Here is a 24,874-nt window from a genome sequence, read left to right as displayed (position 1 = left end):
TCCGGTTTAGTTTTGGCCCAATCAGAAGTTTCCATCTCAGGTGAAATTCAATCAGAAATCCTCCAGGTTGTTTCTGATGGGAGAAATGACTGACACTCCCTCCGGCCAATCAGGACGCGAGCTGAGAAATCTGCTCACCTGGACCAATCACGTCGCGAGCTGAGAGAACGTTACCTTTTATGGAGAACGCCCGCAGTGAGGCGGCGCAGATAAAACCGCTGCTGCAGCTGCTGGGATGCGGCAGTAAGAGAACCGAGCTGGGACAGACAGACCGACCGACACCGGCAGGACTTCACCTACAGACACCTGAGACTCACCTGGACAGGTAAGAGGCGGCCTGGAGCCGCTGCTCGGTTGGCTGATCGGATTGAATTAATCTTGGTGAACTTTAAATGTGTTGGTGTCTCTAGAGAAACTTTAATGTTTTAAAATCATAAAATAACCATCATAGTTTGAGGATTTAAACTTTGTTTAAAATGTAGTTTGTTTGTTTTTAACTTGAATGTGTTTGACCACTTGGAGTTAAATTCCTCTCTAACCCAGTTGAACCTTCAGTGACCTGTATGAAACGAGTCCTGGTTCCTCAGTAGCTCCGGTTGGAGGAACCAGCAGGATGTTGGGTGTGGTGTCTGGTTTCCATCACATCCTGTCTGACTTCAGGCTGAAACCAGCTGAGCTCTGTGGGAAGGAAACCAACCGTCTGTCTTCTCTCTCCAGAAATGGAGGACGATATCTCTGCTCTGGTTGTTGACAACGGCTCCGGTATGTGCAAGGCCGGGTTTGCCGGGGACGATGCCCCCCGGGCCGTTTTTCCCTCCATCGTTGGGCGACCCAGACACCAGGTAGGAACCGGACGGCCTGCGTCGGCCTGGGTGTGACGGTGGAAGGTCTGACTGGGTTTGTGTGCAGGGTGTGATGGTGGGAATGGGCCAGAAGGACAGCTATGTGGGAGACGAGGCCCAGAGCAAGAGGGGCATCCTGACCCTGAAGTACCCCATCGAGCACGGCATCGTCACCAACTGGGACGACATGGAGAAGGTGAGTGACCCTGAGGTCACCGTACAGACCCGTTAGCATGTTGGTTCTAACTGTGAACTTAAAGTTTGCTTCTGTTGCTCTGGGTTATCAGTGACTACAGCAGGAAAACCTGCTGAGTTTAAAGCTCAGTAGCTGCACTGAAAGTGTGTTGATTCAAATCCTGCTGCCCTAAATAAACCTGATCAAAGTTTAGCATCTTGTCCTTCATCTTGTCAACCTGAACTCTTCAGATCTGGCATCACACCTTCTACAATGAGCTCCGTGTTGCTCCAGAGGAACATCCGGTCCTGCTGACTGAAGCTCCTCTCAACCCCAAAGCCAACAGGGAGAAGATGACCCAGGTGGGTTCTGACCCGACCCAGTTCAGAGGAGAGACTTTCTGCTGCTTCATTATCTGTACACTGAAGTGAGACGAACTCTTTCTGTTCCAGATCATGTTTGAGACCTTCAACACTCCTGCCATGTACGTGGCCATCCAGGCCGTCCTGTCGCTGTACGCCTCCGGTCGGACCACAGGTTGGATTAGGAACCAGAACCGGCTCTGAAACGACTCGACTGCATCCTTTACTGAACTGAACTCTGATCTTTCTCAGGTATTGTGATGGACTCTGGTGACGGTGTCAGCCATACTGTCCCAATCTACGAAGGCTACGCTCTTCCTCATGCCATCCTGCGTCTGGATCTGGCTGGCAGAGACCTGACAGACTACCTGATGAAGATCCTCACAGAGAGAGGCTACAGCTTCACCACCACTGGTACGACTCAACCAGAATGAAACCCAGCTAGAAGGCCAGACATTGTGACCTTCCTGCTTTTACTCTGACTTCCAGCTGAGCGTGAGATCGTGCGCGACATCAAGGAGAAGCTCTGCTACGTGGCTCTGGACTTTGAGCAGGAGATGCATACGGCAGCTTCCTCGTCTTCCCTGGAGAAAAGCTACGAGCTTCCTGACGGCCAAGTCATCACCATCGGCAACGAGCGTTTCCGCTGCCCAGAGGCGCTCTTCCAGCCGTCATTCCTCGGTCTGTAATGAACAAATGATTCAATGGCTTCAGATCTTCTTCAGTTTCAGGTTTCAGTTCCTGCTGGTTCCTCTCCAGTGATGGTACCTCTTGTTTGTAGGAATGGAGTCTGCTGGCATTCATGAAACCACTTACAACAGCATCATGAAGTGCGACGTGGACATCCGTAAGGATCTGTACGCCAACACGGTGCTGTCCGGCGGCACCACCATGTACCCTGGAATCGCTGACCGCATGCAGAAGGAGATCACTGGCCTGGCCCCGCCCACCATGAAGATCAAGGTATGACGGCTGCACCTCAGGGTCATACCTGCTGCAGTACACCTGGAAGAGTTTACAGGTCAAAGGTCATCCAGAAACTTGATGCAGCTCTTCCAGCTGGTTGTTTTTGAAACAAGTTGATGGATCATTTAAGATCCTCTCAAATTCGGCTGTTTTTCTTAGCCTTGTGGTTTCTCTGTGCACAGATCATCGCTCCACCAGAGAGGAAGTACTCTGTCTGGATCGGCGGCTCCATCCTGGCTTCGCTCTCCACCTTCCAGCAGATGTGGATCAGCAAGCAGGAGTACGACGAGTCCGGTCCAGCCATCGTCCACAGAAAGTGTTTCTAGACGTCCTCCCTGTCCCGGCGCTCCGCCTGCTTTTCAGCTGCTGCATCCAGCCAGAGGGTCGTCTGGTTCCTGTTGTGTAAACGGACTCAAACATCCCTAACCAGTAATGGTTACAGTTCAGCCTGACATGAACTCAGGACAGAAACTTCAGTAACTTCAGATCCTGACCCAGTTTGTTCAGAGATTCATCATCTGGATGATCAACTGTCTCTGCAGTGACTGAATCCATGGAAACGGCCACTGAAACTTTCCAAAGCATTAAATCATTGTAAAATTCATGATCTGAATCCATGGAAACGGCCACTGAAACTTTCCAAAGCATTAAATCATTGTAAAATTCATGATCTGAAATAAAATGTTTACACATGGTACTCCACTAGTTGCTGCTTGACCGTTTTGTTTTACCTTTTTATTGTCTAAAATCTGTTTTGGTCCAAGTTTGCTTCATCACTTTTATCAAACCTCCTGCAGTAACTTGATGGTTTCAGTTTGTCTGACTTAAAATGAGCTTCATTAGCAGGACTAAACTTCTGGAAACGGGACCAGATTAAAGGGCCTTAAACTCTCTGGCTCCATTTAAAAGATAAAAGTTCTCTGCTGCCATCTGCTGGTCAGTTTACAAACTGGTTATTTCAGTCGATGGGCTGCATTTGTATGAAATCCTCTAGCTAGTAGCAATGAGATGTTTTTTTTTTAAGTGTCCAGCTTGACATTAACAATAATTGGGTGAAATTATAGTGGATTAACTCTCATTCATACAAGGTTAAATATTTTTATAGCACTTTAGATGCATCATAAATGAAGTTTTATGGCCACAGTGTAAATTCTGACTATAAATAACTTTATATTCTAGATGTAAACATGCCTCGGATCCCAACCTGACCAAACAAATCAGGCTGATTAGGTTGGACTATAAAACTGAGTCGATATAAAAAGAATCATTTCCACACTTAGAACTGAAAAACTGAAACTGAAGTGATTTCTTGGCATTAATGCAGAAAGTTTAACTTAAGATGAACTATAAAAAAACAGATTCTCACCTTGACAAATGAATATTTAATGAAACCACATTTTGAAATGTTCATGAGTTATAAAATAGAGAGTTATCTGAAGTAAACCAGATGTTCTGGTTTTATGTTTTTAAAATGATTTTAAATGTTCCAGATTCAGATTTTAATCTTTCAGTTGAGGAAATTTCTGTTATCAAAAATGAATCCATCCAAAAACTGAAGAATCTTTGTTTTTATTTCTACTGGAAGGTAAAAATGTTTCACTGATCTGAACATGATTCATTAATCAGAGCTAAAGAAGAACTGATTTCTGTTAGCAGGTGAACAGAAACATCTTCATGACCCTCCACTCACTGGAGGAAACCAGTTCAGTTGGACTTTTGTTCAAAAAACTCTAAAACATGAAAGACAGGAAATAAAAGCCGATAAAGAATCTCATTAAAATCCTGAACTGGATCTGAGCTCAAAGTCAGAAAAACTTTTAGTGACAAAACATTAAAGAAAAAACATTCATATAAAACACTGTTAATGAAAATCTACACAGAATTACAGTGAAATTAATTCTGCAGTTCTAATATCAGATTAATAATAATCAGATTCATGTGATGGATGCTGACATTATGCATCATCACTGCACCAATCAACGGCGCAGAAAGAAAATCATTTATTTTAATTAAAGTCACATTAATGCAAACTCTGCTTGTTTATGTAAAAAAACAAAACCTGTAAACTGAGATGATCTGATGACTCTGGGAGTCAATATGACACATTAAAATCATCACCAATATTATCATTATTTTATAAAACTGACCCAGTTTCTCCAGCCGGGTCTTGATTTTGGTCCGTTTGGGTCCAGCAGCTTATTGGTTTTGATACACGTATAATAAAACTAGAGACACTGACAGCAGCAGAGTGAAGCCCAGGTACGTCCACTTCCTCCTCTTCTGGTAGAAATCCTCCTGCAGCTTCCTGTGGCGTTCCCGCTCCTCCTCCAGGTTCTGCTTGGTTTCCTGCAGGTTCTGTTTCAGTTCCTGGTGCATTCGCTCCAGGATGCTCACCTTCTCTTTGTCCCAGGCGTCCCGCTCTCTGGTCCGCTCTCGTCTGCTCTGCTCCAGACGTTTCTCAGCCGTCTCTCTTTGCTCTCGTTCATCTTTAACTCGGTTTTCTGAAGCATCCAGTTTTTGTTTCCACTCTTTTCGCTGCAGTTCTTCCTGTTTTCTCCATTTTTTGTCCTCTTCCTCTCGCTCCTTCTTTCTCTTCTCGCGTTCATTCTCTATTATTTCATCCTTTTCTTTCAGTATTTGAATTTGCTCTTTTCTTTGCTGATCCAGTTGAGATTGCAGAGTTTTAGTTTCTTCTCTGTGTTTCTTCTTCAGCTCTTCTTCTCTTTTCTTTACTTCTTCTGTCTCTTTCCTGAGTTGTTTTGTTGTCTGTTGCTCATCTTCACTCTTCTGTTTCACATCCTGTAGTTCTGATTCAACTTTTAAAATCCTCTCAATCAACACCTTGGAGAACAGGCCTGTTGAGAAAACGCTGGACTTTTCACCACAAATCTTCTCCAGCGTCTCCATCAGTTCTCTGACCTGCCGTCTGTCTCTGATGTCCAGAACAAAATATCTTCCTCCACAGATCTGGAGGAGATCCTGGATGTCTCTGCTCTCCTTTATAACGTCACCAACATCTTTATCTGCAGCATCAGTCTCTGTGGTGAAGAGGATGATGGTGAAGTCATGGACTCTAGAGCTGAATGTGTCCTGGATGGTGTGTAACTCTCCCTTGTCTTCATCAGTGAGGGGACCCACAGGTAGGACCAGGATGAAGGCGTGGACACCCTCAGGATCACAGAGGGAGACACACCTGAAGGATTCCTCCATCACTTCCTGCTCAGATTTTCCATCCAAGGCAGGCAGCTGCAGCAGAGAAACCCCACGTCCAAACACCTCTCCCTGCTTCCTGACACACTCTGAAGGAAGATCCTGGTGACCTAGAATGACCTTGGCTGCTGACGCCTTCAGGGATCCATTTGGACCAAACAGAACCAGGTTCAGAGGTTTGAGTTTCTCAGCTGTAGTTAAAACTTCGTCTTCATCCTTCTGCTCAGACACTGGAAATAAAAATGAGAGAAAAAATAAAACATTTAGAACCAAATGAGAGAAAAAATAAAACATTTAGAACCAAATGAGAGAAAAAATAAAACATTTAGAACCAAATGAGAGAAAAAATAAAACATTTAGAACCAAACCAGAAAGTTCGGATCACTTCAGCTTTTCTAAGAAGTTTAAAAAATCTCCAGAGGAAACAGGAGAGAGTTATGGAACAGATTTCTGAAACATTATGAATCTGAACTGTAAATGTTTTGAATCTGAAAAACAATTTTTCATCTTCAAATGCATTAATTATACAGACTAATCTAGAAATAATGATCTGGACTCATTTCAGTTGTTCTTACTGTCTGGATGCAGCAGGTCGTTGCTGCTGTAGCGTTTCAAATCTTCCACAACATCTGGCACTGAAAAGGTAAAAACACCTGAGATGTCAACAGGTAATCCTACAACAACAACCTGCTGGTTGTTATTGGAAATATATGGACTTTAATCAAGTTGAGCAGGTTGAGGTCTGAATGTGCATCTTTAACATGTTTCCTCTGAACGTTGAGCTCAGACTCTTCAGTTTGGAGAAACCAGAAACATCCAGCCGCCATTTTTATTCTGAAGCCTAGGCGCAAATTCAAACTGGAAGACTCTTTAACCACATCCAATCAGAGCAGCCCGGTCTTCGCCGCTAACCTGCCAACGCTGAACCATGCCACGTCACGTCCAATCATCGACCGAGACCCAGCTGATAAGGACCTCCAAGCACGGCGTCCTCCGCTTTCCAGCCGCGCTCAACCCTTCTCAACCCCTTCTCCACCCTGGCTCTCCCAGCTCTCGAAGCTCATCATCCACCGACCTCCACCACCAGTGTCGGGCCCCGGGGGATGACTTTCCGAACCTGCATCGGGAATACTCATCCGAGCTCATCGCAATCCGTTCGATGACCTCAGCTGGGGCCCGAGCGCCAAAGAACTTTAAATTTGTGTTTGTTAATAAACCTCCTAATCACTGCTTTTCTCCGTCTGAGTCTCTCCAGATTGAACTGAGGTTTGACGATGTTTCTGCTGCAGGATTACAAGTTACTGTGTGTAGAGAGGAAATACATTTTCTGTTCATGATGTTAGATGTGTTGCTTCATTTAGTGTTAATATTAACATTAAAGGGTCAGAGTGTTTTTGAAAGTTCAGTCGGTCAGCAGAAAATAAAACCAGTAAAACAGAATAAAACCAGTAAAACAGAATAAAACCAGTAAAACAGAATAAAACCAGTAAAACATTTTGGTTCCATAATCATCTCCTCATCATCAGTAATATGATCTGACAGCCAAAGCAAACTGTCCACAGTGACAGTCAGTTATGAGGATAAACTGGTTTACAGAAACTGTTCAAAGTCTCTTTTCATTCTTAATAAATAAAATCTTGTGTGGCTCTGATTGGTCGATACTCACCAGGTTCTGCAGACGTCATGATGTCACGTTGCTCTGGTGACCAGAGGATTCAGATTCCTTCAAGATTTAAAATAGAAAACATGCAAATAAATTATTTTCACATCAGTGCAACAAAATATAGAAATATAGAAAGAATGGCTTCAGAGATAAACAGGAAACAGAAGTTATGATGATTAAAATGTTCGGTTCTGCTTCTGCTCTCATCACCAACCAGAACAGGAAGTCCAGAGTTCATTCAGTCGATGCAGAAGAAGAAAAATCCTCCATTTTCCAGATTCTGATCATCAGGATCTTCACAACATCTGCAGTTACTGAAGGCTGCCAGGAGAGGGCGCTGTGGCTGTAACCGGGAGGAGAACCGGGTCAGAACCAGAACCTGGAGGAGAACCGGGTCAGAACCTGGAGGAGAACCGGGTCAGAACCAGAACCGGGTCAGAACCTGGAGGAGAACCGGGTCAGAACCAGAACCGGGTCAGAACCTGGAGGAGAACCGGGTCAGAACCAGAACCGGGTCAGAACCTGGAGGAGAACCGGGTCAGAACCAGAACCGGGTCAGAACCTGGAGGAGAACCGGGTCTGGAGGAGAACCGGGTCAGAACCTGGAGGAGAACCGGGTCAGAACCAGAACCGGGTCAGAACCTGGAGGAGAACCGGGTCAGAACCAGAACCGGGTCAGAACCTGGAGGAGAACCGGGTCAGAACCAGAACAGGTACAGAACCTGGAGGAGAACCGGGTCAGAACCAGAACCGGGTCAGAACCTGGAGGAGAACCGGGTCAGAACCAGAACCGGGTCAGAACCTGGAGGAGAACCGGGTCAGAACCAGAACCGGGTCAGAACCTGGAGGAGAACCGGGTCTGGAGGAGAACCGGGTCAGAACCTGGAGGAGAACCGGGTCAGAACCAGAACCGGGTCAGAACCTGGAGGAGAACCGGTCAGAACCAGAACCGGGTCAGAACCTGGAGGAGAACCGGGTCAGAACCAGAACCGGGTCAGAACCTGGAGGAGAACCGGGTCAGAACCAGAACCGGGTCAGAACCTGGAGGAGAACCGGGTCTGGAGGAGAACCGGGTCAGAACCAGAACCGGGTCAGAACCAGAACTGGGTCAGAACCTGGAGGAGAACCGGGTCAGGACCAGAACCGGGTCAGAACCTGGAGGAGAACCGGGTCTGGAGGAGAACCGGGTCAGAACCAGAACCAGGAGGAGAACCGGGTCAGAACCAGAACCAGTCATTATGTATTTTGGGTTTGACTGTAAATTCTGTGCATTTATTCCAGTACAATACTGAATCAAAATAATTATTTTAGACTATAAAATTATTAAATGAATATTAAAATAACAGTTATTTTGATTTGCAAATGTTTCAGATCAATCTGAAAGCATTAAAAAGTTTCATGTTTTAAAATGTAAGGATAGTTTAAGTTTTACTTTCTGCATTTACATGAACTATTGTAAGACGATCTGAAGGAACAAAATGTCTCCTCCTCTCTGCCAATAGCCTGATAGAAATGAACCAATCAGATCAGCTGGGAGCTGGAAATGAACCAATCAGATCAGCTGGGAGCTGGAAATGAACCAATCAGATCAGCTGGGAGCTGGAAATGAACCAATCAGATCAGCTGGGAGCTGGAAATGAACCAATCAGATCAGCTGGGAGCTGGAACGGAATCAGGCAGGAGAAACTGGATACAGGTAAAAATATTAATGTTCTGGATGGGCTGCAGGTGAAATCTGGGTCAACAATAAATATTGGTTCAATGTTTGTTTGTTTCTTAGATTGTTGCCCAAAACAGCAGAGAGCAAAAAACCGGACTTTCATCAGAATAAAAAAGAAAAGCAATAAAAAAAGAAAAGCAAACAGCAGCTGTTTGAACGTAAAGTCAGTAAACTGAAAACTCATAATCCAAGTTTCCACTGTAACCCAGATAAATTAGCATTAGAAGTGGTTGTAGAACTAGCAGTAGTAGATTGAGTATGAATGAGTTTATGTAACTGCGTGTCACATGTTTTCTCTGCTTCACTTCACCGAGTCTCTTTAATTCGCTTTAAAACAGAATATTTACTCTTCACAGGTTAAAACATCCGATATTAATAAATTCTCTGTTCCGACGTTAAAACAAACCGAGACACAATTACGTCACAGCGGCGGGGTTTTATTTTCCGTCATGTTAAAAACGTCATTTAGTGTCTTTAGTGGATCTAGTTTGGTTTTGCTGCAGAGTCACATCTGGTTGAGTTTTCTATAAACCCCCTCAGACAGAATCCTGACACTTTCACCTCTTTCTGTGTCAAATTAACAAACTTTACTCACCGTCACCTGCTCGGTGTCCAGCTGGTTGATATCGATAGTATTTAGATTCTCCGCCCCTCCTCCCTCCCCAACCGCTAGGGGGCGTATTAGAACCAACTGTACATCATTTAACAGGATCCTGGCATTTCTCTCGTTTTCTGGTCAAACTGAAGATCATAAAGTTTCCTACAGATTAAAATACGTTTATTTAGGTAATCAAAAAAAACAACAACAAAAAAAACAAAACATTTTTGCAGTACTTCTAATTGTCATAACGTGGATGATGGAATAAACCAACTTTTGCTTTCATTGATTCACTAATAGAAAATAAATAAAATAAAATCATTTAAAGAGCAGAAAATGTATGAATAAGGATAAATTGAGTATCATTAAAAGAAAAAATGTTAGACTTTAGAATTTTGAAAAATAAGTAAAGACATCTTCAGATTTAGAGTTTCATAAATGTAAATAAAAAAGGTTTTACAAATAAAGAACATAAGATTGGTGCTGGATTTCTTCTTTTAATCTTCGGTGATGATGATACTTGAAATATTAATGTAACTCTTATTTATATTATCACCAAATCAATACGAGTCAATTTAAATTTAATTCAGTTCAATAGAGTTAATATTTTATAAAACATTCATAAGTCAGTAAGAATATGTTTGAAATTAGATTTATTTGCCAAATAATTAAAGATACTTTTCATCTATCCAATATTTTCCAACTAAAATGTATTTATTTTATTTATCTGATGTAATATTTTCATTCTACATGTTATGTTTATTTAGCTGCAAACAGAAAATCTTCATAATTTCCAGAAATAAAGGCTTGAAAACATCAGTTTATATGGAACCAATCTAATGCACCAATGTTCAGCGATGGACTTATTGAAATACATACATTTGTAAACATAATTTATTGATTTATTGAAAATGATTATGTAATTATTGTACACTTCATAGTACATCCAATCTCTCAGCTTATGACAGTAACATGTAAACAGTTCAGCTGCTTCCGGGGTCCTACAGGCCAAAATGGCCCGATAGGACTCCTTCTTCAGCCTGACGGCTTCCCTCACCGAAGGTGTCCACCAACGGGTTCGAGGGTTGTCGCCGTGACAGGCACTGACAACCTTGCGGCCACAGCTCAGATGAGCCGCCTCGACAATGGAGGCAGGAACACGGTCCACTCAGACTCCATGTCCCCCACCTCCCCCAGGACGTGTTCGAAGTTCTGCCGGAGATGGGAGTTAAAGCCTCACAGGGGATTCTGCCAGACGTTCCCAGCAGACCCTCACAACACGTTTGGGCTGCCAGGTCTGACCGGCATCCTTCCCCAGTGGTCAGTGGACAGAACCTCTCTTCACCCGAGTGTCCAAGACATACGGCTGCAGATCCGATGAAACGATGACAAAGTTGATCATCGAACTGCAGCCTAGGGTGTCCTGGTGCCAAGTGCACATATGGACACCCTTATGCTTGAACATGTTGTTCGTTATGGACAATCCATGACCAGCACAGAAGTCCAACAACAGAACACCACTCCAGTTCCGATCGGGGGGCCGTTCCTCCCAAACACGCCCCTCCAGGCCTCACTGTCATTGCCCACGTGAGCGTTGAAGTCCCCCAGCAGAACAAGGGAGTCCCCAGGAGGAGCACTCTCCAGTACCCCCTCTAGGGACTCCAAAAAGGGTGGGTAACCTGAACTGTCGTTCGGCCCGTAAGCACAAACGACAGTCAGGACCCGTCCCCCGACCAGTAGGCGGAGGGAGGCTACCCTCTCGTTCACCAGGGTAAACCCCAACGTACAGGCGCCGAGATGGGGAGCAACAAGTATGCCCACTCCTGCCCGACGCCTCTCATCCTGGGCAACTCCAGAGTGGAAGTATGTCCAGCCCCTCTCAAGGAGACTGGTTCCAGAACCAGAGCCATGCATCCAGGTGAGACCGACTATTTCTAGCCGGAACCTCTCAGCCTCACACACACTAGCTCCGACTCCTTCCCCACCAGAGAGGTGACATTCCACATCCCAAGAGCTTCTGCAACCGAGGATCGGACCGCCAGGGTCCCCTCCCTCGGCCGCCACCCATCACACATTGCACCCGACCCCGTTGACCCCTCTCACAGGTGGTGGGCCCATGGGAGGGGGGTCCATGTTTCCTCTTTGGGCCTCTTTGGGTTTCCATCAGACGCTCGTCGTCGTGCCCCCCCTCCAGGCCTGGCTCCAGAGTGGGGCCCCATTGACCCGCGTCCAGGCGAGGGAACACCAAGTCCAATGTTTCTGTTCATCATCAGGGTCTTCAGGCTGCACTTTGTCTGACCCCTCACCTGGACCTGTCTGCCTTAGTGACCCCACCAGGGGCATGGAGCCCCAGACAGCAGAGCTCCCAGGATCATTGGTGCCTTAAACCCTCCACCACCATAAGGTGGCAGCACAAGGAGAGGTGAAACAAAAACAGCAAAAACCTAGACACAAAAAAATATAATTTCCTTGAAATTGATCTTTGGTAAAAAATTTTATATTACAATTTATTTATTTTTTCAATGGGTGATCTTTATAATTGAACTTGAGACACACATACTGTTCAGGGTCAAATTTACTCGCTAATTAAAATCAAGATAATAACTCATGCAGAGAGTTTATATGTTTTCCTCCAGTTCTGCTGAGTTTCCACTCAGAGTGGGAGAAGTTTATCCACAGGAAGATAAAAGATTCCCATCAAAAGTTGTATGAACACCTGATGAATCAGTTTCCTAGTGAAGTAAAGAGAGTAGTGAGAAAGTGGGCTTGTGTTTGTGTGGTAAAATATGGTTCATAGCTGTGAAAATAATATCTGGTGTTTATGATATGTAACAAATATTTCTGAAAACTGTGGTGTGTGTTTGTATTCACCCCCTTTTCTCTAGGAATCCTAAATAAAACCATTTCAGAAGTCTCTTAGTTAGAAACCAGAGTCCAGCTGTGTGTCATTTCATCTCAGTCTGACTGCAGATGTTCTGGTTCTGGTTCCACAGGTTCTTTAGAGAACATCAGAGAAAAAGAGGCTTAATGGATACAGAGAAACTCTGAGAAGACGTTTAAAGAACGGTTAGCTACTAAAACAACATCCTGCACTGTAAAAACATTGATTTACCAAGTACTGTTGTCTAGTTTCTAAAACTAATATCTTAGTACATTTGAAACAAAACCAAGTGTTGTTGGTTTTTCAGCATGATGTAGGAGTTCAACTGGCAGATTATTACACTTATTACAAAACATTTTTTCCGTATTGTAAATAAAACAGAAGTAGAACTTTTTCTTCAATAAATTTTTGACTTAAGACAAGCTCCTATATTTTGCTGAAAAGTTACTTGTAAGTTAGTTTTTCTCCAATTTCAAGTGTTTTAAGATATTTGCACTAGAAGCTTTGTTAAGGTTTTGTTTTTGCAGTAAAGACATCATAGATAATTTAGATAAAATCTTTGATTCTTTTCTAATAGTTCAGTTCCGGTTTGACGAGTGAAGTGTTGTCACTTTGACCGTCGGCAGCTCAGAGTTTAAAAGGAGGCAAGACAACAAATACAGTCCAGGTGGATTTATTCACCGCTGCAGGTCACATTTGAACCAACACCCATTAAACAGTGAGACAGAGAAGCTGCATTTACACCTGGGGCAATTTTACTATCAGACCAAGTCAACAAGAACTAAACATTATTTACACAAATCAATAAATGGTACCAGTAAATACTTACATGCTTGCAAATCATTAACTTAGTATAACTCCTCAGAGCCTTTCCCCTCCTCATTGGCCTCATATGATCCACCTGCAGCATTTGTCTCCCTTCGCTGCTCCACCTGCAGATGAGACACCAGGAAAGGTCAACTCTCAATTAGCAAACTCAAATTAAACCGTAGAAATGATCAGAAACAAACTGACATTTCCTCCATATTCTCCCTGAAGAGGAAAGATGGCCAGTCCTTCTGCCTGAAAGAATGATTAACTAAATGTCACAATATAACTGAAATAAAGAACTGAAACAAAAAGTATTTGGTCTGTAAATAAACAACCTAATATATGGAAGTAAATATGTGCCATCAGAATTTGAATAAAAAATGGAAGTAAATATGTGCCATCAGAATTTGAATAAAAAATACCTCTGAAATTTGAATGTTGTATATTAGTGCTTACTTTTTCAGTATTAAAATAAATTCAGAATATATTTTTAACCTAAAAAAAAATTCAATGTCATTATTTTTGCAGTAAAAAAAAATTCGGTGTAATTTTTTTTACATGGTTGCAATTTTCAGTTATTAAAAAAATTCACATTCCTATTTCAAAGTGATCAAATTTTCAATATACATATTTTTCACAGTTTAAATTTTCAGTGTTAAAAAATTCAGCATATAAAAAATTCAACTTTTCAAAATTCAAATGCAATATTTTCGTTGTCCTCCAATTCAACTTGCTCAAATTCGCCGTCTCAAATTCAGCGTCTAAAAATTCGCTGTAAAAATGGCCAAGGTTACTTCAGGTCACAGACATTAGCAATGGATGTCCGATTCCAACATCCACCTAATCACGTGACACAACCGTCATATTGAAGAAATACCAGCATCACCCAGGCTGGCGACCATGGAGGCGAACGCAAACCCAACGGTGAGTTTAATGCTTTCTTATTTCTATAGTATATTTTATTTTGTGCATGAAGTTTGATACATTATCTTAAAGCCTGATTTAAAACACGTGTTGGGCAGTTGTTAATATTACAAATTGTAGATTTATTTGTGTTTTATATAGTTTCTATAATTTTAATGAGAGAAGAGCACAGTAGGATTGCCATCCCTTTCAGAAATACGGAATCGCCCGTAACGAGAAGCGATTTGTTCGGTATTTCTGTATGTCCGACAGTAACGCCTATCACATGCATATAAACATTTAGTGTAACAATAATTACAAAAATAAAACACAAGACATGTTAAGCTCAGCTAATGTGGCGGAGCTAGTAAGGACCCCAGAACGCTTTGGACCATTGATGATGTCACGGTTGCCTAGAAACACTAGGGTGCAAAAGAGGGTTAGCAGTCGTGGTGAGCCGCTCTCAACCTCGTCTTTTAAAACGTCCTCAACCGATACTCTACCATGTCCTAGCAAAGATACAGGAGAGGGAAGACACACATGCCAGGCTGAACAGTGTCAGTGAGGATGAATGCTAGCAATTGTAAAAAAAATTAAGAGGAAACTGAAGAAATTATACTGTCTCTTTATTCTTTAAAACTTATGGTACTGCAGTTTTAGTTTCTCTAGTGAAATAGAATGACACTTTCCATCTGCTAGATCCTTATTTTAATTTCTGAAAGGTGGGAACCCTACAGCACAGAGCTTTCCTGAGTAAAAGTGATCATTCTCATGAAGTGTAAATTTTTCTTTTAACTAATCCTTTTTCAACTGCTACTTTGTCTTTTATATATTTTGTGACTACAGGGTAGTCAGGATGCTATTGTTGAATCTGCAAGCCACTTACTTAATTTACTAACTGAAAGACCACGGAGTGGAGGAAGAGGAGACATGATGAAATTCTGGACTGGATGGGAAAATCTGCCAGCAAGTCTGTCTGTGGAGATTGTTCGTGGAAACTACAAAACACTAAGAATTCCTTGTCACTACTGGAATTACAACTCTTTCAGTGAGGATTTTGTAGCATGCATTTCCTCTCAGTCTGGCTTTGGCTTGCTTTGAGTGATTGACCTGTTAAAAAATAAAAAATAAATAAAAAACAATCTACATTTAAGCTGTAGCAGTTCTTTGTTTGTGAATCAGTTTGTTAAAACAAAACAGTTTTGTTGAAATGTAGAATCAATTCAATTTTCTGATTTTGTCAGATCACAAGTTCGATACATATGTTTAAATGTGATCATATGTATTACTCATTAGAGCGACAACATTGCTGTTACTCTAATTTCTCTAGTTTTGTCAAATTCAAAACTAGAGGAACTAGAATAACACAATGTTCAGAGTAGATATTTCATTTCTCTGAGTCAGTACTGTTTGTACAGGCAGTTTTAAATATGAAACTGAAATTGTTTTTTTATGCAAAATTTTATTGAATGTACTTAGATGAGTTCATATATGCTTTAGGTATTAGAAAATAAACAACATAAGACAAAACTTTTTCTGATTCTTATAATTCAAGTAATGTAAAGCAATACAACAATGTACAAATGTACCTAATGGGTTCCTTTTGAGTAAAGAAAAAAAAACAAACAAATTTAGAACATTTTTGTTCTCTAACATGTCTACCATAAAAGCACTAAAATTCACCTCTGTGGTAACATGATCAGCATTTTGCTTTACATTTCATAAATGGTGAATTTTTAAACTGGCACGGAAGCGTATTGCTGTCACAGGAAAAAAAATTGAGCGCTATCATGTTATAACGTCATATGTATCTTATTAAAATGTGATAGTTATCTTGTTAAAACATGATTGCCTTCTGGTGATTTTGGTTGCTTGGTTACAAACAGCCGTTTGCCGTTATTCAGCTATTGTTATTCAATAAAAATCTGAACATAAAATGTTCAGCAAATACATCTGAGCCTCCGTTATAATCTTTATAACCTCTGTCAAGGCACCGTGGGGTTCAGGAATTGGATGATGTGTACGACCAAGAACCCAGAGCAGGTTAGGAGTCATGTTGCTTCAGTTCGAAGTGGGTGATTGTCCCAGCCACTGCAGAAAGTATCCAGATCATCCTGCAGACATGGCAGGAAGACATAATGGCAACAGAAGAGGAGTGCTTCATTTGAAATGTCCAGGTATCCCTCTTCTTTAAGGTAGTGTAGCACGTCATAATAGATGCACGTTACAGCTCCACAGATCTCTCCACAGTCGCTCAGTCCTTCAATTATGGAGTAATAAACGATTAAAAACTGCCCTTCAAATCTCATCATATTGAAGACCACACAAAGCTAATGTTACTATAGACATTCAAAAGCATCACATATTGAAACTTGTCATTTGTACAAACCTTTGATTGTGCACACTCTTCCCAGATATAAAACTGCTTCTTCCTGCTCCAAACGATCACGGAGTCTATCAAAAATATGATTCAGCAAAAGTTCCTTGAAAAAGAAAAAAACATTTAAAAATTGTCAGTAAAATAAAAAAGTATTTTGACATCAGTAGGTCAGCATTGAGAAGTCACAGTAATCTAAATTAAATTATGATATTTAATCTAAAATAAGTTAACAGATGTACTTACAAGCATATATTTTCTTGAAAATGAGTTAAAATCAACTGACAAAACAAAGGCGGTTGTTTATAGTGTTGCTAGGTAACAGAACGAGGTTTTAGGCAAAGTAAAAAGAATGTAAATTAATATTGTATATCAACAATTGTCAGATAAGAGAAGCAGTATTTTGGATGATGTTGTAATGAAGTCACCTGAACAATACGGTAGCTGATCAGAATGGGGTTGTGGTTATAATTAATGTCGGAAAGTGTTCACAGCCCCTCTTTGAAGCACACAAGGCAGCCATATTAGCGGTAGCATCTCCTGAAAAATTACGACTTTACTAAGACTGCCTGTCTCAGTCTCACCTAAGACAACATACAAACAACCCAGAATGTCGCCACCCATCAGTTCTCTTTAAAGATTCTAGACTTGACCCAAGTGGTATTTCTTTTTTAAATAAAACTGGGGAAATTGGACGTGGGACAGCGGGAGGGGCTGGGGGTGCTAGGAGGTAGCAAGATGTAATATGCCGGCACTACACGGTGTAAGATTAACAACGGCCCAACCCGTGTTTTAAATCAGGCTTTAAGATAATGTATCAAACTTCATGCACAAAATAAAATATACTATAGAAATATGAAAGCATTAAACTCACCGTTGGGTTTATGTCACTCCATGGTCGCCAGCCTGGGTGATGCTGGTATTTCTTCAATATGACGGTTGTGTCACGTGATTAGGTGGATGTTGGAATCGGACATCCATTGCTAATGTCTGTGACCTGAAGTAACCTTGGCCATTTTTACAGCGAATTTTTAGACGCTGAATTTGAGACGGCGAATTTGAGCAAGTTGAATTGGAGGACAACGAAAATATTGCATTTGAATTTTGAAAAGTTGAATTTTTTATATGCTGAATTTTTTAACACTGAAAATTTAAACTGTGAAAAATATGTATATTGAAAATTTGATCACTTTGAAATAGGAATGTGAATTTTTTTAATAACTGAAAATTGCAACCATGTAAAAAAAATTACACCGAATTTTTTTTTACTGCAAAAATAATGACATTGAATTTTTTTTTAGGTTAAAAATATATTCTGAATTTATTTTAATACTGAAAAAGTAAGCACTAATATACAACATTCAAATTTCAGAGGTATTTTTTATTCAAATTCTGATGGCACATATTTACTTCCATACACTTCCAGTAGCTGAATCTGACAAGAGAGCAGGATAAGCTGTTCCCCCTTCAGCTTCCAGTGACATGCTCATCATTTTACAAACTGATGAGGATCGTTAGTACAAGGACATGGACTACAAGCTTTTAATGTAGCTGTAATTAAACCTTTCCTTGTAAAGTCTTTCCTCAATAAAGATGATTTTATTCATTACAGACCTACAGATAATCTTTCTTTCCCATAAAAACCTTGAGAAAGGTAGTTACTTCTAAATAATATCGACATGTTTGAAGAGTTTCTGTTGTGACTATTTGTTCAAAACTCAAATTAAAAAAAAACTTAAGAAAAAGGTGAATTCAACTGAAATAGTCACCGGATGCACCGTGGGTTCTGGCTTATAGTCCAAAAGATCAAAAAGGTCAAAATGCAGATATTTCTTTATTTTATTCCACTGTTCAGACAAAACAGGTTACAGGATTCTGCTACTGCTCTTACTCTGATTCCTGCACCTGTTCCTTTACTGATTGACTGACAACTGATGACAAACTGGCTGACTGGGACTGGGACTGGGACTGGGACTGGGACTGGGACTGAGACTGGGACTGAGACTGGGACTGGGACTGGGACTGGGACTGGGACTGAGACTGGGACTGGGACTGGGACTGGGACTGGGACTGGGACTGGGACTGGGACTGAGACTGGGACTGGGACTCGTAAAAAACCATATCACCACCCATGTGCGTACTGAGCTACCTAAGACCAACCTATTTATACCGTGAAACAACCCCCTCATATTTGATGTAAGTCCAGTTCTTTCATATGAGTGATGTGTTCTGTTAAGTTTGAGCATCCCTTAAGACAGAGAAAATGCTTGCAGTGAATTAATGTCCTCACTTTTAATAGCTGGCCAGTTGTTAATTTTGTCCATAAAAGCCTGTGCAATTTTATATTCGTTTCCAAAATGTTCAGAGAGAAGACTTTTAGCTTTAACGTAGCCTAATTTTGATGGTAAATGCTGGCAACTATGCACAAGGCCTCTAGGCTGCCCCCTAGTGTATTGTTCTAGAAAATGCAAACAGTCACTGAAGTTGGACGTTTTTGCCTCCACGCCGTTTTCAAACGATATTATAAATGATCTATATTGAAGAGGATCGCCATCTTGGTGGCAAGACAGAGCTTTGGTTTTGCTGAACCAACATGGCAGTGATGTCATTTTGCCTCTGCATGATGTTAATGATACTGGTTTGCTGATCCATTTGTCGTTCTGGTTGTGTTTGTGTTCGGACTTTGATCAGTTAACTGAGGACTGATCAGTGGCTTATCAACGCTTTGAATTGCTGTCTTTTGTTTTAGCCGGACAACTGGTTGCTCATAGATGGCAGAGGACATTTTAACATCGTCCTTATTTCCCTCTGGAACAAATGCATCGGCACATGGATCAAGTTTTAGCGCATAATGGGAATTGTACTTTTCAACATAAGAATTCACGCCATCAGAACATTTTGAGCCACACTGAGAATTTATTTCCAACACACAAAGTTTTGCATTAGCAGCCGCTAACTCTGTCTCAAGTTCAAGCTGCTCCTTTTCTTGTTTTTCCTCCAGAGCTTCTAGCTGATGTTTCCTTGGCTGACTGATCCTTGGTCTGGGACTGAGACTGGTAAAAAAACCATATGAACATTAAACACAAGACCAATGAAGTTATTTCAGACTGTCAGTTTGCTCTGGATCTCAGAGGGAGAGAATAAAACATTTCCCTGTTATGTTTGTGCTTGGAGCAGCTTTTAGCCAAACATCCTGCAGTGAGAACAGACACAGAATAAGACAATAAATTTGAGAAATTTTCAAATGTATTAAGTTTTTTAAATAATGTTTTGAACATTTAATGAAAAGACCTTCACAATGATATGCAGTACAATATGTATGGATGACCCACACTGTTTTATCTACAAGAAATTAAAAGTCAGATTCACAGAATTCTTTACATTTGGAACATTTTAAGCATTTTCATAACATTCAGCCATTTATGATTTTAGCAAATCCAGAGTAGAGATTTTTAAAGATTTTTATGCCTCTAGTTGTATTCATTAGTCAGTGGCTCCACAGTGGGCAGGATGAAATGCACGATCCCGCTCTAAACCACAGGACCTAATCTGGATTTTATAAAGATTTGTGTCTGAGATGTTTGCTGAGAATAATTAATATTTCTTTAACATAGTGAAAAACAAATATGAAGATAAACTTTGAGTTCTTATAAGACTCTGTCTTTATTTTGTTCTGTTTTTATCATGTAAATGTAACTTGAGTACTACTGTGTTTACAAAGGGATGAATTATTATTGAAGTTTGCATGTTTTTTCCAAGTGTTTAAGGAGTGGTACGTAAGAACTGAAGACTTTAGCCATTCCTCCCAGTTCTGCTTGTTTTCTAACTTCTTCCATGAATCTTTTTCTCATGTTTTCCATTTCTCTCCGGTGTTTCTCCTCCAGTTGTCTGATCTGCTTTTCATGCAGTTCTCTTTGAATTTTTTCTTCAGCTATTTTAGATTTTTCATATTGTTCCCTTTTCTTTTCATATTCTTCTTTTAGATTATTAATTCTCATCTCCTCTCTCAGCTGTCTCTGTTTTCCTTCCTCATGTCTTTTCTTCCACAACTCTTGTCTTTCTTTCTCCATCAGCCTTTGTTTCCCCTCCAGATCTCGTCTCTTTATCTCCAGGGACTGGTCAGTATCTCTACTATATAATCCTGATTGAATTCTTTTCTCCAAAGCTACCAGCTCATTCATCAACTTTATCTTTTCCATTTCTTCTTTTATTTCACTCCTCTTCTCTTCTTCCTCTCTATATTCCTGCTCTTTCTTTCGCTGCTCATATTCTCTCCTGATATTTTCCTCCATTTTTTGGAGAGATTTTCTTTGCAGTTCATTTTCTGCTTTCTGTTTTTCAAGTATTCTGTTCATGTTCTCTTTTTCTGCTGCATGTTTTCCTTCAAGTTCTTCTATCTTTCTCTTCATTTCTTCTTCTCTGTCTAGAATTTCCTGCATTTTCTTCTGTAAAGCAGCTTCAGCCGCCTGCAGCATCTCGTTGGTGAAGCAGCGTCCTCCATTTTCTTTCACCATGTCATCGATCTTTCTGATCAGCTCTCTGACATGAACTCGGCTGTCTACAGCATGATTATTAAACACATGGTATCTTCCTCCACAGTCAGCGATCAGCTTATTGAAAGAATCATCACTTTCATTCTGAATATAATCCTCGACAGTGAGGCCATCTCTTTCTAAGAAATCTCCTCCGGTTAAAAGAACGATGGTGAACTTCTCTGAATTCTTCCCAAAGATTTTCTTGATCATTTCTATCGTTTCCTTCTCCTCTGGTGTGAATCTGCCGATCTGTACAACCAGCAGGAAGACATGAGGACCTGGAGCTACCAGAGTAACACACTCCACCAGCTCATCCTGAATCTGTTCAAGACTCAAACTGTTGTCAAAAAGTCCAGGTGTGTCAACCACAAAAACTGACCGTCCATCTATTTCAGTCTTTTCCTTCACACATCGCTTTGTGACAGATCTCTGACTCATTTTTGCTTCAAACTCTTTTCTTCCCAGGATGGTGTTTCCTGTTGAACTCTTTCCACTGCCAGTCTTCCCGATCAGAACTATTCTGATGTTGTTTGGATTCTCTTGGTCAACTGTGGGATGAAATACATGAAATTTGAAAACGTCAGTAACACACAAAGATAACAAAAAACTGAAACGTAAACCATGTTGAAACAAGGACAGAAGTTTAGTTTCAAATCAGAGGTCTCAAACTCCACTTGCAGTGTAACTTTGAGATGTCTCTGTTTCAGCACATTTAGCTTTAATGTGTTATTGAAACACATCTGGCCAATGATTACCCTCATCAACAGCCAGATGTCAATTAGTGGTGGGTGAGCTGCAACCTTTTTAGCTCTTAAGAGTCAATTCTTTGAAGTGAACAATGGCGGACGGCTCCTCACTGTTTGGAATAATAAATTAGGAGCCATTTGGGAGCTGAAAGAACCAATTCTTTTTTGGGAGTTGAGCCACAAAGGCTGGAAAGAGCTGAACCTCCCATTTACCACTACACAGTTGGCAAAATAGAAATTATCATCTGCTTAAGAAAAGATGAAACACCTGCAAGACAAGAAAGCTGAACACCACGTGTTTCTTTCAGGTGACCAAGTACTGGTTTGCCTTTCTATTCTTAGAATAGCAACAAAACTTTTGGCACACACACTGAAAAAAAAATTAGTTGAACCAACTTAATCGAATTGCTTCAATTGGAAACAAGTAATTCAATTAAGTATTATCCAACTTAAACTGTTAAGTTGGATAATACTTAATAATGAATCTGTGTTCAGATTGCACTCTAAACAGCTTTAAGTCAGTCTTATTCAAATCATTTAGTTTACTTGAAATAAAGTTAAACTTAATAAATTGAGTTGGATAAACTTAATTGAATGACTTGTTACCAATTAAATCATATCAATTAAGTTGGTTCAATTACCACATTTTACGGACTATAGAGTTCAACTTACTATAAGTCGCACCCACAAAGTTAAAAAACAAAACAAAACTGGAAACGTACATATATAAGCCGCACCGGGTTATAAACCCCTGATATCTCCGTCGTTCTTGGTTTTTCACAATAAATCTGCTATTAAGGACGCAGCCCTCCGTCTCCAACTTCGTCCATGGATTCGTTCACGCCGAGTTTACATGCAGCGGCTCTATTTCCCTCCTGTACTGCCACATCGACAGCCTTCAACTTAAAAGCTGCATCATATGAACTTCTTCCTGTGGTTTCCATGAAGAGGTTTGAGTTTGAAAACATTTCTTCGTTGTGCCTGCTGCTAGCATGTGCTTGTTCTAAATGAAAATCAGAGCTTTCTTCTTTGATTTCCAATTTTGACTTCCAATGATTCACTTCCTGCTAAAGAGCCCCCTGGTGGTTGAAGAAAAATCCACAGAAAAGCCCCACCGGGCTACAAGCTGCCTGCTTCAAAACGTGGGAAAAAAGTAGCGCCTTATAGTCCAAAAAATATGAAAAATATGCTGCTGAGAGACTGCAGGACCACAGAAGAGCTGTTTTATTTTGTGCTTTTGCATCTCCGTAAATGGTGATAAATTGTGTAGATAAATGCTCATAGAAATGTTCAGCCACGACACATTTTATAACTAAATTACACATTTTTTTTGTGGAAATGAGTCAATAAATGCTGCTCCCATTCATTTTGGTTCTGGTCCCTGTTTGGTCCAGTTGAGTTTACAAAATCCAAACAAAAGAAATCTCACTGAAGTCCTGCAGGCGCATAGATATTGTTTTTGTTTCGTCAAATTTCTGAGATGAGAAAAATCTAAAACAATGTTTTTAAATTATCAACTAGCATAGTAAGTACCATAAAATATCCACACTAAAAAATTGTTTATTTAATTCCAGAATCACTTAGGAATTAGATAATGATTCTGATTTAAAATGAAGAAGCTGGAATGATGATTTCACTGTGAAAGTTTGAAGTACGATTTGATTTCTGGTTAAAGGAGTTCTCTACCGTCCACAGATGGGACAGAAGAGACTGGATTTATAGCCAAAATGAGGACATGCTAGTTTTTATCAATGATTTGGTTTTAATTCATTTACTTAAGCACAATGTTTTCTTCTATGGAGTTTCCCTAACCTTTCAGACCTTCAGCCTGAGAGAAAAATAGTTTTTTAAATTATTTACCAATGTTTAACCCGTGCATTTTGAGAATATTAATCATAATGTGGATGAACAGAACATAAGCAAAATTACAGAATATTTAACTCACAGTCCAGCGGAATAAGTTCCAGGCTGTGTCCGCGCTGCTCGGTTCTGACCTCATCTTCTACAAAAAATTATAAAAAATACAGCAAAGTTTTGTAAGTTATAACCAAACTCTAGTTCAGTAAATAAAATTTTTAAAACACTCTGAACCAAGCAAAACATACATCATCATTAGTGTAATATTTACATGTAGTGCTAAACTCCAGTGCAGTGACCAAAACTTTTTAAAACAAAATACCCAAAACGTAAGATTATTATTATTTGGATTACTGCATGTTAAAACTTACATTTGTGCTCAGTTACAGCAAAATTCTAAAAATAAAGGTCTAAATGTGAAAAAGGAAAATAAAATGCATAGCATGAATGCTGTTTGGTAAAACATCAGTAACTTAGTCAAAACATTATTTGTTATTAGATCTGTCAAAATTTAGGAGAACCTTAAAGAACAGTAAATGTTTGTGTTAAGTTTCAGTAAAGAACAATAAGACATTACTCTTTTAGAGTCTCATTTTCTTTTTTCTTCTTTTTATCATCATTGTGTTGCCTTTTGTTTTTCTTACAAGTCAAATAGCAAAAGAATTCATTCATTTCCAAAGTGGTAGTAACTTAACCTTTACATTTAATGACATCTGATGCTTATGTTTAATGTCCTTTCGTGATTTTTTGTAAGAATTCAAGGCCACATCACCTCTGTCTTTGACTGTAGCCCATGTCAAATAGTCCTCACCATATCTATCCTATTTAAGAATAAGAGAGTCAGCTGCATGTCTGAAAGCTGAAAGTTCATTTTGGGCCTTTCATCTAATTATTTTTATTGTTTGACAATAAAAATATACATTTAAGTTTTTTCTCCATCTAACTCCTGCATGTTATTATGCAAAGTTTGGATCACAGACCGTTATCAGATCTTTCCTGTCTGCAGTTAGTCTTTGTTTTTCCAGTTCGCTTGCTGTGAGCAAACTGGTCAGATCACCTGTTCTGGGTTGATGGGATGTGGGGAGCAGAGGTCATGCAGGGAGGGGCGGGGCTAAGAGCACACTCACCTTGACACCTGCTTATCATATAAAAATAATTTTCCAAAAGCTGGCAGGAATTGTAGCTGACTGGGCTAGAAAACATATTTAAATATGTTTAATATACTTAAA

General features: G+C 40.3%; 2 protein-coding genes across 6 annotated transcripts; one reads left to right on the top strand and one right to left on the bottom strand.

Annotated features, from left to right (window-relative positions):
- The first annotated feature begins 207 nt into the window (after positions 1 to 207).
- On the top strand, positions 208 to 3,047 carry LOC122828783 (actin, cytoplasmic 1-like). Its single transcript, XM_044112666.1, has 9 exons — positions 208 to 325; positions 718 to 842; positions 910 to 1,038; positions 1,269 to 1,379; positions 1,470 to 1,554; positions 1,632 to 1,793; positions 1,869 to 2,060; positions 2,161 to 2,342; positions 2,528 to 3,047. Exons 2-9 carry the CDS (start codon positions 720 to 722, stop codon positions 2,669 to 2,671), a joined length of 1,128 nt encoding a protein of 375 aa, XP_043968601.1. The 5' UTR covers positions 208 to 325; positions 718 to 719; the 3' UTR covers positions 2,672 to 3,047.
- An 851-nt stretch (positions 3,048 to 3,898) lies between these two features.
- LOC122828400 (trichohyalin-like) lies at positions 3,899 to 9,605 on the bottom strand. 5 transcript variants are annotated; one of them, XM_044111921.1, is made up of 5 exons: positions 9,534 to 9,605; positions 7,433 to 7,561; positions 7,222 to 7,278; positions 6,131 to 6,190; positions 3,899 to 5,785 (listed from the first exon to the last, which is right to left on the bottom strand). In XM_044111921.1, the coding sequence occupies exons 3-5, from the start codon at positions 7,238 to 7,240 to the stop codon at positions 4,542 to 4,544; spliced, it is 1,323 nt and encodes a 440-aa protein (XP_043967856.1). In that variant the 5' UTR covers positions 7,241 to 7,278; positions 7,433 to 7,561; positions 9,534 to 9,605; the 3' UTR covers positions 3,899 to 4,541. The 5 variants fall into 5 exon arrangements, with proteins under 5 accessions (XP_043967856.1, XP_043967855.1, XP_043967857.1 ...); XM_044111920.1 differs by having other exon boundaries at positions 7,433 to 7,597; positions 9,534 to 9,593; XM_044111922.1 differs by lacking the exon at positions 9,534 to 9,605 and adding an exon at positions 9,359 to 9,480.
- Between the last annotated feature and the right edge of the window lie 15,269 nt (positions 9,606 to 24,874).

This window comes from Gambusia affinis, linkage group LG03 (genome assembly GCF_019740435.1).
Source record: "Gambusia affinis linkage group LG03, SWU_Gaff_1.0, whole genome shotgun sequence".
Classification (NCBI taxonomy): Eukaryota; Metazoa; Chordata; class Actinopteri; order Cyprinodontiformes; family Poeciliidae; genus Gambusia; species Gambusia affinis.
The sequence above is the reverse complement of the archived record's forward strand: the minus strand, read 5'-3'. Positions and strand labels throughout refer to the sequence as shown.